Source organism: Manis pentadactyla, chromosome 8 (assembly GCF_030020395.1).
Source record: "Manis pentadactyla isolate mManPen7 chromosome 8, mManPen7.hap1, whole genome shotgun sequence".
Classification (NCBI taxonomy): domain Eukaryota; kingdom Metazoa; phylum Chordata; class Mammalia; order Pholidota; family Manidae; genus Manis; species Manis pentadactyla.
In genome coordinates this window covers 51,648,767-51,664,095 of record NC_080026.1, presented here as the reverse complement: position 1 = coordinate 51,664,095, position 15,329 = coordinate 51,648,767, and the positions used below count along the sequence as shown (strand labels likewise).

Here is a 15,329-nt window from a genome sequence, read left to right as displayed (position 1 = left end):
CTATTTTTCTTTAGAATCTCCTAAGTCCTCATCGTCTGCTTCTCTGGGGTTCTTCTTTCTTATTCTCTTACAAGAAAGTCAGGGCCTATTCTGCCCCCCACTTTGTTGACTGTTCCTGCATGGGTTCCAGTCTGCAGGACCGGAGCTGACTCACTGCTCTTCCACGTCTCTTCTTTCTGAATCCATCTTCCACTTTCTACCTGTCAGAGTCTTCAAACAGCTGCTTCAGATACTCTGTCCCAGCTGTATAGCTGCATTCAGTGAGAGAAGGTGGTACGTCGCTGTTTCATCTTATCCAGAACTGAAATTCCCAAATGATTTTTAAGATTAATTGCACATGTCCCCATGGTATTAATGACTACAATATGATCTTAATTTATTTTTAGTACATAATTCACCCATATGCTTAACATAGTTGTACTTACACAAGAATATCTGATGTATTTTGTACCAAATAACTTAGTTCTGTCATTTCAGTTGCACATTTTTTTCCCATACAGATGAGGTGTTGACTCTTCTTCAGAACTTTTTCATGTCTACTACAGAGAGCATTTGTGAATTTATTCTCAGAAGACTTACTGTGGATGAACTAAATAGTGTAAGTGTTTATGGGAGTAGCTTCTTATTCTTTTCATCAATATTTGAATGATTACTAATTGGCAGGCATTGTATTGAAAAGAAAAATTAGTTTAATGTGATAGTTTCTTGAGAAGCGGCCTTATGAAGTAGAGAAAATGTAAGCTTTGGAGTCTCCTAGTTCTGGTTATGTCTGTGCAGTAACTATGATCTTGGGAAAGTATGTAGCTTTTCTGAGCCTCAGTTTCCTCATCTGCAACTTGGAGGTAATCTACTTCCCAGGGATTAGAGTTTCAAACAGTTTAACTTATTTGAAGTACATTGCATAGTTGATGTATATTTGGTCCCAGTATCCAGAGATTGGGATTTGGCAGGTTTGAGACAGTACCCATACATACATATTTTTAAAGCTCTGTGGTTCTGAAATGCAATTAGAGGTGGGAACAGTAGGTCTGAGGTAAGGATGTAGCTGTCTCTGCTCTCCGCATAATTTGTTCTTTCTAGGACATCTGAAAAAAAAAATTAACAGTTTTCCCCCTTTCTCCAATAATTTTCTGTACTATGTTAATTTCTGAAATTTTATTTTTAATACATTTCACAAACAGAAACCTTCTAACGCAACACACAATTCCATAACCAAATGTTTCAATTTCGTCAGCATTCTTTTAATTATTTCCACTGTCGTCCCTCAACAAAAGTGTAATCCCAGACATCTTGACAAGAAATATTTACTGAAAAGAATCTACTTTTGAGCTGGTTCTAAGGATTCCTGTCCAGTGTGTTTTCTTTCAGTTACCTGTGATAGTAAAAAGGTCAACAGGACACAGCAGCTCAGATGATTAGGTTCCTATTGTAGGAACCAAAGCACTGAACAAGAGCACTTTCTCCTCACCTCCTCTGCACCTCCACCCAAAATTACTCAACAGCTGCTGCCATGAGAGTAAGAGAAAAGCAAACTGGAGGCTCTGGCCTGGGCACAGGAGAACGAACTGTATGTGAAGCATGGTCATACATGGCAAAAGATGCTTCCAAGTTAGTGGTGGTGGCCTAATCAGTCCAATTCTTATAGAAATGCCTATTCTTAACTTTTTTTTTTCAGTTAAAATTTCTTAGGGACAAATATTGAAGCAGTTAGAACCATTAGATTGTTAATAAAGTGAGAAAATATACTTACTTTAACAAGCCTTATTAGAACACCTACTGAAGCAGGTATTGTTTGATAGGCTAGTAAGCAGGTGTGAAAATGTAAAAAGACAAGTTTTATACTGTATTTTGAGATGTTAAAATGAAGGCAAGGACATACAAAGGAATAAACCCTCTGAGTGGGGGATGCTAGCTTTCTTCTTACATAAGCAATTGTTATCCCAAAATTTTTTTGCTACCCCTAAATTTCCAGGAAAGCACTTAGTAAAGAAGTAACTTTTTTGTTTATTCTGCTCTAGTATCACATTATCATCAGTATTATTTTACCTTTTTATTATGGAAATTTTCAGACACAAAAGAAGTATAATCAACTGGCCTTATATAACATGGATGTTTTAGTTTGGTTGGAATTTGAAGCCAAAAATAGCTTTCAAAAGGGACAGGTTTAGTCTTTCACATGCAAGTATTAAAAAAAATAAACTCAGCATATGATAGTTTAAAATCATTTTTTAAAAACTGGCTTAAAAAGGTATTAGAATTCCCAGCTTAGTACATTTGTTTGGTAGCTCAGAGTTGATTAAAAGTCTCTTTCCCTGCCTTTCCTCCCCTCAGTGGCGGGATGTTTAATGTTAACAACTGGCTCTTAGTGGGGAAAAAAGCCCTGATTTTCCATTTCCATGGCTGATTTCAAGCTACCAAGGAGGCCACTGAGTCGGAGAGATGAGCTGAGACTCTTGGAGTGCATGCTGGCTCCAGCATGCCGCCCACCTCACTGTGCAGAGGAGAGGCAGCCAGTGGGATTCACTCACCTCCATTCAGACTGTCAGATGTCTCCACGCTCACTCACATCTTGCCTCCTGTTTACTAGAACAGGCAGTCTGGATTTCATCCTCTTCCATTTGTTCAAGGCATTTACACTGTTCATTATCCGCTCTCTCTCTCCCCCTGTTATGTTCAGCCTTTCCTTTTCTCTTGGGTTCCTTTCATGAGCATTGAAAAGCTTTAAGACTCCCTCATCTTAACCCTCTCTACTCTGGTCCCTTCAGCACCCCACTTCCTCCACCTTCTAAGCTTAGCCATACACACTCCTGCACCCCATTCCAACCTGGTCCTCATGGCACGGATGTGACTGTCTCTAAAACTGTCAATAACTCCTTTGCCATAAATCTAGCCGATACTTTTCAAACCATGTTCCTTGGCTCCTTGCCCCACTGGGCACTGCTGGCCACTAGTCCTTAGCATCTACAGCATCATCTTCTGGCATCTCCCCGCTCTCTGGCCATTACTCCCACTTTTCCTTTGAATGCCCATTCTCAACTCTGCAGCCTTGAAAGTTGGAGCTTTGTCCAGCGTGGCCTGGCCCCTCCTTGCTCAGCCTCTCCTCTGTGCCTGAGATGTCATCTGCGTCCACAGTGTTGGTTATGGCAGCAACCCTTCCCGGAGGTCTGCATCTCATGCTGCTCTTCTGAGCTTAACCCTTTTAGCCAATTGCCATTTGGCACCTCAAGTTGCATTTCTGACACTTGTGCTGTTCAGAACTAAAACCCTTATCATTCTTACAGGGGGCTCCCCCTAAGTCCCCTTCTTGGTGACTATACCACCATCCAACTAGCTTCTCAAGCCCAAAACTTGAGGCTCACTCTAACCCATTATTTTCAGTCTCACCAGGTCCTGCACTGTCACCTTCTGTCTACACTGTGTCGTAAGACTTGACAAAGTGCCTGACATAGAAACTGATTAAGTGGATGAATTATGTGCTTCCTGTGTATCCTAGAAGGTCTCTGAGATATAGTACTTGGGACAGTAATAATAATTAAGGCCACCACTCAGTGCCAGTCCGTCTGGCATACTTTCTCTCATTTAGTTCTTTGAAAAACCTTGTGATGGGTAGATATTACCTTTTTCCTTTTATGGATAAGGATCTGAGGCCAGAAGAGATTAGGTCACCTTCTGCCAGTCACAGAGCTGGTGAGTGGTAGAAATGGAGTGTACCTCTATGCCTAACTTGTAGAGTCAAAAAGACCTGCATTTAGTTCTGTCCCTCCCACTTACTAGCTCTGAGATGCTGGGTGAGTTGTTTAACCTCCCTGATAGTCTTCTTGGGAAAGTGGGTCTTCCTGTGAGAATGGAGTATTGTAACCTGCCTGAACCAAGGGAAGTGGTAACTGTTACTATTTATGCCCTGTTAACCCCGGTATGCAAGAATTGGTAGAACATAGTTTCTGCCTTCCAGGGTCTCATAAATAAAGTGGGGAGCCAGGTGAGTGAATTGTGTCAAATGCAGAGTCACTGTGTAAGCACAGAGAAGAATGGCCGTAGCTCTGCAGGGGGCATTATGGAAGGCTTCCTGGAGGAAATGACCTTTTCTCTCATTAATGTCTTAGTTTTGTACTTTTAAATAAATTTATTTCTGTCTGAGCTCTGGTAATTTTGTGAAAATTATGGACACTACTTGTTAATTTTTTGTCTTAGGTTTCAGATCTAGATCGTTGCCATTTATACCTGATGGTATTAACTGAGCTTATAAATCTCCATTTGAAGATTGGGTGGAAAAGAGGTAACCCCATTTGGAGAGTTATTTCTCCTTTGAAAAATGCATCCATTCAGCATCTTCAGGAGATGGACAGTGGACAGGTAATCTTTGATTCAAGGCTTGTAGTTATGTTGAATAAGGCATACATGGAATACTATTTGATTATCCTAAAATATTTGATATCATAACAAGCATCTGCTGAAATTTAGTTTTGAAATTAGTCCTGTGTTCATAATATCTGATGGAGATTGGGACTCCTGTCATAATGTTAGGTATATAATAGGTGTGGTAGCTTCAGTCTTAACGTTACTTAGATACAGATAGTGGATCTGCACCAAGTCCTGTCTGTGCACCAGTAAGAGACTCTAATGTGTCCACATTCACCCATCTGGCATCCAGAGCCCTCCATACTTGGCTTTCTGCCCAGTGGTCCACTGCCTGTCCTCTTCCTTCCACAGTGTTCCCCTTGCTGCCCCCTCTAGGCCACCTTGTAGGGCTTCCCAGATCTCAAGCCAGTGCCCTGTACCTCTCCCTCTAGGCTTTCATCCTGTCTGCCCTTCCTGAGAAGGCCCACCCTCCACTTTGCTTGGCACTAGGTGCATCCTTTGACCCGATTCTACTCACACTTTCTTCCAGCCTTTTCTGGGATCAGCACCTCATTCCTTCCTTCATTTGTCTACTGTTCATTCCACCTCCACTACAGTGTTTGTCTCCATCTTCCTTGTTTTGGGAATACTTTATGTGCATACATCTTCTCCACTAGACTTAATACCTGGAGGCATCTCTTAAATGTGATGCGATGAGGTGCAGTGACTGTGAGCACGGCTTTGGTTTGCGTTCCTGGGTTGAATCCTGGCTTTATATGTGCAGGTTGTGTGACCTTGGGGAAATTACTATGCCTCATTTACCACACCTGCAAAATGAGGGTTAAAGGGTTATTGTGAGAACTAAAGCAAGTGTATACGTGTTAACCCTTTAGAACAGAGCCTGCTACCTAGAAAGTCCTCAATAAGTGTTAGTTAGCTGTTTTCGTTTAGCAATTAAGTGTTTAATAAAGTTGAGCTGAATTATGGTCTAGTCTGGGCTGCTAATTAAAACAAAGAAACCACTTGATTGCTTTAATAATATAATTCTTAAAGTAGTTTTCAAGAACTGTCCTAAGCGGAAATGCTAAGAGGACTGATTAATATTTCAACATCCTGGCTAGTACACATCTGTATGTTTGCATTAGGACAGGACATTGTGATATGGACCAAAATGATGAACCATACCACAGTAATTCTCAAAGATTGGCTTGCTTTCTTTAGTAATCCAATAAACTACACTAAAATGAACAGGAACTATATTGGCTCAAAAGTAACACTAAATTTTATTTCCTATGTTGGTAATGTTGTTATGTAAAACTTATCTGTAGAGGTGCTTGATTTATTGGGGATGAGGGAAGGCATGCAGTAAGTAGTAGGATGTTCCTTTCTGGCAGGTGTTACTGGTTGGCAATGTTTGGGGGAACTGCTCTGCTCTTCCACTGAGCTGGATTCTAGGTCTAGGTTCTTGCCTGCACCGTGCCCATGGCTTTTTGGTTAGCGATTATTGATTTTTCTCTCAGAATTATGAAGGTGGCCTCTCTTGGTCTTCTTCCTGTGTGCTCCTACATGAAGGGTTCCAAGTGCTTCACGTGAAATAACCCATTTATTTAGTGGTCGCAACAACCCTGTGAAGTAGATTCAATTACTGTCCCCATTTTACAGACGCAAAAACTAAGGTGAACTGTGGACCTACAGTCGGACTGGCAGGAAGTGCAGAGCCAGGATTCAGACCTAGGCCATGTGGTTCATGAGTCTCACTCTCACCTGCTCTGCTGTGTCACCTTTCTAAAAGCAGCACATTGCTGATTGCAGGAGTTATTTATATAAATGTCTGGAACCTTTTTTTCTAACATCCTTCAGCCAAGCAGTTAAAATAAGACTCACCCTAGGAATGTCATATCTGGCGTGATGTGAGTAAAAAAAGGTTGGGAAGTACTAATTCACAGGCTGGGAACTAAGGCCCTTCCCGAGTAAAGTTTGCTTATGTGAAATGAAAGATTGTTCTGTTTCCTGCTCAGGAGCCGACACTTGGTAGACAAATTCAGAGAGTCATGAGTATGGCTGCTTTGGCCATGGTGTGCAAGGCCATTGACCAGAAGCCAGAGCTACAGCTGGACTCCCCAGATGCTGGGCCCACAGAAAGGTTCCTCTCCTCTCTCCAGCTCAATCAGACGCTGCAGAAGCCCCACATGGAGGAGCCAAGCAGGTATGTATGTTCACCCCTTGGAATGCAGCATATACAAGAAAGGTATCTTTCTGCTAATGTTTAAAGATCCATTTTTGTTTCAGTCATTGACATAATTAGTGATTGCCCAACTTTACTTCTAGAGTTTTGGAAATTTAGAGATGAGACTTCATTCAGGATGACAGTGTATTATCACATTATTTATCTCTATTGCTGGAAACCCACTTACTTTTCAACATTTAGTTTTCAGTGAATTAGTTAAAGTGTGTGAAAATGCCTACTTTCAAGGTAGTTAGAAAATTGAGGTTTATATGATTTCCTTGTTTTTGATGGACAGGATATTTAATAAGGAGTATTTAATTTCTCCCTTTGTAAGGATAGTGTACTGCATGGAAAAGAAACTGAGACAGGCTTAAGGAAGCAAGGAGAGGTGACTTTATTTTTTGTTTCAGTTTGTTTGAAGAATCATCTTCCCAAGGATGGGGGAAAATAGTTGCACAATATATTCATGATCAGTGGGTCTGCCTATCTTTCCTGTTGAAAAAATATCACACCCTTATACCAACCTCAGAGGGTGAAATTCTGGAACCCATTCTACCTGCTGTTCACATGCCAATGAGGACACTGCAGTCTGCACTAGAGGCCCTCACAATCCTTCCTTCTGATCAAGTTTTGCCTGTGTTCCATTGCATGAAAATTTTGGTTCCCAAGGTAAGATATTGTGAGACATGATTTTAAAGAATAATTACAGGAACAGAAATGAGTTTCTGAAATTAAGTGATAATTATGTGTTTCTTTTTTTCTGCCTATCAGCTTCTGACTTCCTGTGAATCACTCTGCATAGAAGCTTTTGACATGGCTTGGAAAATTCTATCTTCTTTAAGCAACACTCAGCTGATATTCTGGTCTAATTTAAAAGCTTTTGTCCAGTTTGTTTTTGATACCAAAGTTCTTACCATTGCTGCAAAAATCAAGGGCCAGGCATATTTCAAAATAAAAGAGGTAACTTTTTTAAAATTGGGGTAAAAAAACATAAAACATAAAATTTACCATCTTAACTACTTTTAAGAGTACAATTTGATATTGTTAAGTATATTCACATTGTTCTAATAGATCTCCATAACTTTCATATCTTGGGAACCAGAACTCTGTATGCATTAAACACTTCCCTCCCCTTTGCTTCTCCCTCCCCTGATCCCTTGGTATCCATCATTCTACTTTCTGTTTCTATTAAATTGACTACTTTAGATAAAAGGAGGTAGCTTTTATTTTCTTTCTAAATAGAGAGTTGTATTTGTAAACTACATATTAGATTGGTTGTTATTTATTCATTCAGTTGGTAATTATTTTGAACCTGTTTCAATGTCATGAGTAAAGAACAAGAAAATCTATTAGTTGTAAAAGAGTAGCTGCAAAATGGTAACCCATGAACCATATCTGCCTCACAAATGTATTTTATTTGGTTCATATAATGTTTACAATGAAAATTAGTTGCTTTCAAGAATTTGGAAACTTGCATGAAAATCTGTATTTCCCCTTCTGTTGGAATCTTGGAAAACCAGGTGACCAGGAGATGCCAGTCATTCCTACATGACAGCAGTGTCCTGGCCTTGAGTAGGAGCTGGTCTTTCCAGATGAGATATATCCTCTGCACTTCACTCCACAACCATTCCTTGATTTGTCCTGGATACTGAAGGCAAACAGGCACCATTTTTCATTGCATTTATGCTGTTGCTTTTCCTGAATAGACAAATATTTCTCTGAATATAACTTCATGAAAAGGTCTTTTTGGTTTCTGGAGGGTTTGTGTTTATAACCACTCATATGTAGAAGGGAAAACATGGTGTGATGGAGTAACATCCTGCCTAGGAATTACATATACCTCCTAATCCAAAGAGGAAAACACAATGTCCTTTTGTTACCCTGCTGTTTCCGCACTGCCTCATGCAGGCCTTTCCTGCCAGACAGTACACATTTAGAGACCGTGGTCTTTGCTGCCTCGGGGAAAGGGAAGCCACTGGCAAAATACAAAGAATACTGAAAATGTAAAAGGAGAGGTGTTTTTTCTCCCTCTCATTCTGTTCCCTTGGGCAGTTGTGTCTCTGGGAGAGTTCTGGGTAAATATCACCATTAGTATAATTTTATTTATTTTTACTCTTTAGGAATGAAAAATTAGCACTCTGTGATTATTGATCATCTTGTGAAATTCTAATGGAGAATTACAAATTTTTTACACTCTATCAATGGTTATGTAGAAATAATTGAAGCCATTCAAGTAAAGCAACACTGATTTTTTTTAAACTAAACTGGTCAAGGGATAAAATGACTGTTGTATTTTATTCCAGATTATGTACAAGATAATTGAAATGTCTGCTATAAAAACTGGAGTCTTCAATACACTGATAAGTTATTGCTGCAAATCTTGGATAGTTTGCACTTCAAATGTGTCCCAAGGATCTTTATCAAGTGCTAAAAATTATAGCGAACTTGTCCTTGAGGCTTGTATATTTGGAACTGTGTTTAGGCGTGACCAAAGGTAAAGGATGCCATTATTTCAACCTGTCATAGCTTATTTTAAGTACCTATTTGGGTAGAATTGTATCTTTATTTTGAGGCTTTCAATTAGAAGAATATAATGTATTAATTTTAAATTTGGGGCTTAATTTTTCTATCTAAAACCTGTTGTTCTTGGTCAATTTTTTTTTTTAATGGAAAGACTCATTCAGGATGTACAGACCTTCATAGAAAATCTTGGACGTGATTGTGCAGCAAATGTTGTTATTGAAAAGTAAGTATGGGAGACTTTCCATTCTTGATGGAAATATTTAAAATTTAATATCATATGAGAGATATTCTATATTTGTTAAATTTAAGTTTACTAGTGATAATCTAAGATAATGAGACTTCGAAAGTGTAATTTCTTCAAAAGAAATTATATTCCCTTGCTAATATGTTTTCTTCAAATTTGTCACTATTTACTAAAATTTGATAAACTTAAAAAACATTTTTAGTGCAAAGTCCAGCATAAAGAAGGAAATAACTGTGGAGAGCATAAAATCCATATCCCTCTTCTGTTTTCAGGTGGAGAGGTGATCATCAGCACACACATCTTAATTATTTTTTTCTGCCAGCATTAACCATTTCATAAGTCAACATGCTACATACAAAAATAAAATTACTCTTGGGACAGGCACTAGAGTTTTGATATCTGGGTTAAGACTTTTAATCTAACCTCTGAATTAATTTTTTTGGAGATTGTCAAATAGCTTTTTTTAGTTTTACCTTTTTCACATAATTTTGAACAATTTGTGTTTATAGATATTTATGAAGAAGATAATAAAATAGTGTTATTATTCTTCACTGTGATTTTAGAGTTTAGAACAACAAACGATAATTGTGTATAGTTCTCCCCATGTGTTACTACTCTGAGAGTGATTGCTATGTTTTAAATCATCTGCCACTCTTCATTAAGTAAACACATTTTTCATTGTTACTTGTTTCAATTGGTTTTTTGTCTTTTGGCTGGTTTAGTGTAGCAAATAAAGTTGATGTCTATGGCTCCAAAATACTAGATTTCTACTAGTCAGAAGTTTTGTTAAATTAAAATGAGATTTATTGACATTAGAACAGTTAAAATGAGCTTTGGCAATACTTAACAATTTTTCTCTGTTTATCTTTCCCCACTTAGATACTGAAGATGCTGGGAGCTTAGAGCACAAGGTGCTCCTGGGTCTCTCCTTTGCTTGGAAAGAGTGCTTTTGTTGGTACACAGTGAAGATGAGCCATTGAGGCATTTTACGCACTCTTTCCCCTGAGCAAAGAGTTTTCCATGGTCTTCCAGGAATAGTTTCATGAGCTCTTATCTGTTTTGTCTATAGTTAAGATACTGCTGACCAAGGATCAGTAGTGTGTACATTGTTTTCCCAGAAGTCTGGGTGTATTTGTGGTCACCCAGACTTCTGCACAGGCTCTTCTTTTGGTATATTCATTTGTTATCTTCTGCTAGTTTGAGTATGCAGTGACTTAATTTCAGAAAATGATGGAAGTTGTTTCTATTTTGAAACTACTGTTGAGTGTGTTTTTCTGTTTTGAAAATGTGTTAACGTAGTCTATCATTTTATATATTTTAGAACCAAAAGAGAGGACCATTATGTAAGAATTTGTGCTGTCAAGTTCCTGTGTTTATTAGATGGCTCAAATATGTCTCATAAGTTGTTTATGGAAGATCTTGCAATCAAGCTATTAGAGAAAGTAAATATGCCTTATTTTACTTTTAAAGTATCTTTGTTTTTGTATAGTTAGGTCAAAATCCAACATTTGCTCTATTGACACAATATGTATTTGCAAATATTTTTTATCAGGAAAAAAACATGAGGTCTGTGTTCCATATTTTTAGTTAAATCTTGGTTAGTGATTGCTCAACTCAAAAGTTTGGTTTCATGAACAGTAATATTTTCCCTATACCATCTAAACTTCACTCTGTGTATTTTCCACTACTAGTCAAAAACAGTTATGTTTAGAATGATACATCCATACATTCTTTTATATAAGAAATACAATAAAAAAGTAAAAATTTAGAAAATGGCATAATGTGAAGAACTGATTTTTTTCTGAACACTGGGTTAGTAAATCTGGAGAGAAGAAAGTGGTAAAGTCAAATATACTGCTCACTTCTGACCTTGAAGCCAAGATGAATAGGTGCTTGGTCTGCTTTCTGACCTCTGATTTGGACACTGGGTTATAACTGATGACATAGAACCATTGAAGTCATCTGCACTGAAATAGTGCTGTTCATCGGGCATTTGTTTTCTGAAGGTAGCAGCCAGCTTTAGTTATATAAAACCTAGAAAGTATGTTTTACGTAAAAATTCCCTCCTTTGCACTGTTGGAGTCAGGGAGATGTCTCAGGGGAAATAGTGTTTTACAAATTTCCTGGAGGATGAGAAGAATTTAAAGGTGCAGGATACCCATCAGAACACAGGTCTGTAGTATAATGTGCACTGATGTGCAGCATAAAATATAGGGTGCTCTGAAGAGAAGTAGGCTGAACAGGGAGGAGCAGATAGCTATTAGAAAAGAGGGCTTTTCTCATAGGTGATGGGGCTGAACTCTGGGAGACTTGTCAGTAAGGGAGGAGAGTACCAGGAGAGGGTGGAGTCTGGAAGCCAGATGAGGAAGATGCTCTCTGGAAGGGTGGAGGAAATGAGGCTGTGGGGGGCCATTAGATTCTGCAAGGGGTATGGTGAGAATGAAAACCTAAATGGAAGGGGCCGAGAGAAACTGGTGTTGAGCACGTGGAAACAGTGAGTGTAGGCTTTCTTGAGGATTTGCTCTGAAAGAGAAGGAATAGATGGGGTGGTGTCTGGAGGGATGGGTTAAAGGGCTTTTAAAGAAGGGAGATAGAGCTTGTCTGTCAGCTGAAGGAAATGATCCAGTGGGAGGAGAAAATGACAAAAATGGAGAGACCAGAAGTCACACAGGCAAAATCCTGGCCTAGCCCCTTCACATTCACTTGGATGACTATTAAAAACAAACTGACCAGAACAAGTGTTGGTGAACCTTGAGAACTTAAGCCAGCTGAAAGAAACGGTCATAAAGGACTATGTGTTGTAAGATTCCATTTATATGAAATGTCCAGGAGAGGCAAATCCATAGAGACAAAGAATAGTTAGTCGTTGCCAGGAGCTAGGAATAGGATTGATCAGGAAGTGATTGCTGACAGGCATAGGATTTCTTTTGGGGGTATGAAAACGTTGAATTAGTGGTGATGATTGCACAACTCTGAATATACCAAAACCCACTGAATTGAATGCTTTAAAATGGTGATGTTCATGGCTCATGAATTACATGTTTTTTTAAAAACCCTAGAATAGAGCTCTAAGGTCCAACAATCTTTATTTAGGAGATGAAAAAGCAAAGACAGAGAAGTTACATATTAGAAACTTGCTCAGACCAAGAGTTTGTTTTTGAAAATCAGGAGAATTTGAGCAGGGCAAGTAATAAATGAAAAAGGGAATTTGCAGATAAAGAAAAATAGAAGAATAATCCTAGAGAAAGTGGGAAAAGATTGTATCCAGAGCAGAGTGGACAGGTTAACGGTCGTCAGAAGTAACCCCTTAGCCTCAGAGCTGAGAGACAGGAGCATGGCAGTGAGTTTGTATAAAGGAGGGCAGCCTGGAGGCGTTCTTGACAGAGGCATGATTTTTCTGAGTTGGGAGGCAGGGTCATTTCTAGATTGAAGAGTCAGGAATGCAGTTGGGATTTGGAAACCAAGGTGAAGGGTTAAATTGTAGCAATGGTCTGAGAATGAAATATATGTAACATTGCTCTTTCCCACTGAAGTGCAGCGGCGACAGAGGGGGTACTCTCTGCTGTGTCACTGACTCCTGTGTTAGATACTCAGTTTTGAGTGAATGAGTAAGTAAACTGACAATGGAGAAAAGGGAAGAGGCCACGAGTTGCAAGGAGATGTTACAGGGTTGTCTGGAGCCGTGGAAGTTCTGCTTTGTGGAGATACTAAGAATGTGCAGGGCCCCCAGCCTGGCTTAGCCCTCAACGTGGCCTGTCCCCTGGTGGGTGAGCAGCTGCCTGGGCAAGCGGCCTTTGATTCTTTTCAAAAACTCTTCCAAGTTTTCGACTTTATCGAGGTCCATGAGGGTAGTATTTTGTTTGCTTTTTATTGAAAGCTTTTGAACATTTTGTAAAAGCTTTCCAAGTTACCAATTCATGGTCCAGCTCAACCATTACCAACATTGGACAGTCTTGTTTAGTTTCTTCCTGATGTTGACTTGCCCCAACACACATTATTATTTTTTTAAATATATATATATTTTTATTAAGCTATCATTGCTATACACGCTTATGAAGGTTTCACAAGAAAAACAATGTGGTTACTACATTCACCTTATTATCGAGACCCCTCCCATACCCCATTGCAGTCACTTCATCAGTGTAATAAGATGCCACAGATTCACTATTTGTCTTCTCTGTGCTACACTGTCTTCTCCATGACCCCGCACATACCATGTGCACTAATCATGATACCACACAATCCCTTTCTCCTTCCTCCCCACCCACCCTCCCCCACCCCTCGCCTTTGGTAACCACTAGTCCCTTCTTGGAGTCTGTGAGTCTGGAGTTCCTTCACTTTTGTTTCGTTGTTATACTCCACAAATGAGGGAAATCATTTGCTATTTGTCTTTATCCTCACAAATGAGGGAAATAATTTGGTATTTGACTTACTTCACTGAGCATACCTTCTAGCTCCATCCATACTGTTGCAAATGGTAGGATTTGTTTATTTCTTATGGCTGAATAGTATTCCATTACCAACACACATTATTTTGAAGCAAATCCTAGATGTCATTTTCGTTTGTAAATGTTTCAGTGTGTATCTCAGAAAGATAACCACTCTCTTAGCCGTAACTACAATACCATTTTCACACCTAAATTACTTAAATGTTATCAAATAGCCAATGCTTAAATATAACTCATTGTTTTACATTTCTTCCATAGTTTTTTCATTTGAAATATGACTCAAATAAGGTCCACACACCAAAGACTTGAGATGTCTCCAACATCTCTAATCTACAGGTTCCTCTCTTTTTTTTTTTAAACTTGTAAGTATTTTTTGAAGAAAGCAGATTGTATTTCTCCTTTAGAGACTTCCTTAGTCTGGATTTTGCTTTTTGAGTTTCCATGGTGTCTTTTAATATGTTTCTCTGACCTCCTATTTTCTATAAGATAGTATTTAGATCTAGAGCCATGATCAGATTTAGGTTTGATTTTTTTGGGGGGAAAGGGGATGTACACCCATCAGGAAGCAGCTAGTACTTGACTGTGTCTCCTCTTGTGTTAGTCATTAATGAATTGCCTAGCTCCATTAATTTTCTAGGGGTTGCAAAATGGTGATATTCTAATCCTGTTATTCCTTTTTAAAAAAATTTTTTATAAAGGTATGATTGATATATACTCTTATGAAGGTTTCACATGAAAAAACCAATGTGGTTACTACATTTACCCATATTATCAAGTCCCCACCCATATCCCAATGCAGTCAGTGTCCATCAGTGCAGCAAGATGCCACAGATCCACTATGTGCCTTCTCTGTGCTACACTGTTCTCCCTGTGATCCCCCACACCATGTGTACTAAACATAATACTCCTCAATCCCCTTCTCCCTCCCTTCCCACCCGCCCTCCCACACCCCTCCCCTTTGGTAACAACTAGTTCATTCTTGGAGTCTCTGAGTCTGCTGCCATTTTGTTCCTTCAGTTTTGCTTCATTGTTACACTCCACAAATGAGGGAAATCATTTGGTGCTTGTCTTTCTCCGCCTGGCTTATTTCACTGAGCATAATATTCTCCAGCTCTGTCCATGTTGTTGCAAATGGTAGGATTTGTTTCTTTCTTACGGCTGAATAGTATTCCCTTGTGTATAGGTACCACTTCTTCTTTATCCATTCATCTACTGATGGACACTTAGGTTGCTTCCATATCTTGGCTATTGTAAAAAGTGCTGTGATAAACATAGGGGTGCATATGTCTTTTTGAATCTGAGAAGTTGTATTCTTGGGTAAATTCCACAGAGTGGGATTCCCGGGTCAATGGGTATTTCTGTTTAGTTTTTTGAGGAACCTCCATATTGCTTTCCACAATGGTTGAACTAGCTTACTTTCCCACCAGCAGTGTAGGAGGGTTCCCCTTTATCCGCATCCTTGCCAGCATTTGTTGTTCTTAGTCTTTTCGATGCTGACCATCCTTACTGGTATGAGGTGATACCTCATTGTGGTTTTAATTTGCATTTC

The 15,329-nt window shown here is 39.0% G+C and overlaps 1 protein-coding gene across 4 annotated transcripts in view; it reads left to right on the top strand.

The window, feature by feature from the left end:
* TARBP1 (TAR (HIV-1) RNA binding protein 1) overlaps positions 1–15,329 on the top strand; it is an 89,098-nt gene that overhangs the window by 42,292 nt on the left and 31,477 nt on the right. For 3 of the 4 annotated variants that reach the window (XR_008998850.1, XM_036919252.2, XM_036919249.2), the window contains exons 13-20: positions 501–598; positions 4,192–4,353; positions 6,357–6,544; positions 6,976–7,234; positions 7,337–7,525; positions 8,869–9,059; positions 9,240–9,311; positions 10,654–10,774. Coding sequence is in view for 3 of the 4 variants with exons in the window: in XM_036919252.2 (XP_036775147.2) it covers positions 501–598; positions 4,192–4,353; positions 6,357–6,544; positions 6,976–7,234; positions 7,337–7,525; positions 8,869–9,059; positions 9,240–9,311; positions 10,654–10,774 (1,280 nt within the window). In the remaining variant the exon portion in view is untranslated. The remainder of the gene's footprint in view (positions 1–500; positions 599–4,191; positions 4,354–6,356; positions 6,545–6,975; positions 7,235–7,336; positions 7,526–8,868; positions 9,060–9,239; positions 9,312–10,653; positions 10,775–15,329) is intronic. The other variant, XM_036919253.2, reaches the window with a different exon arrangement.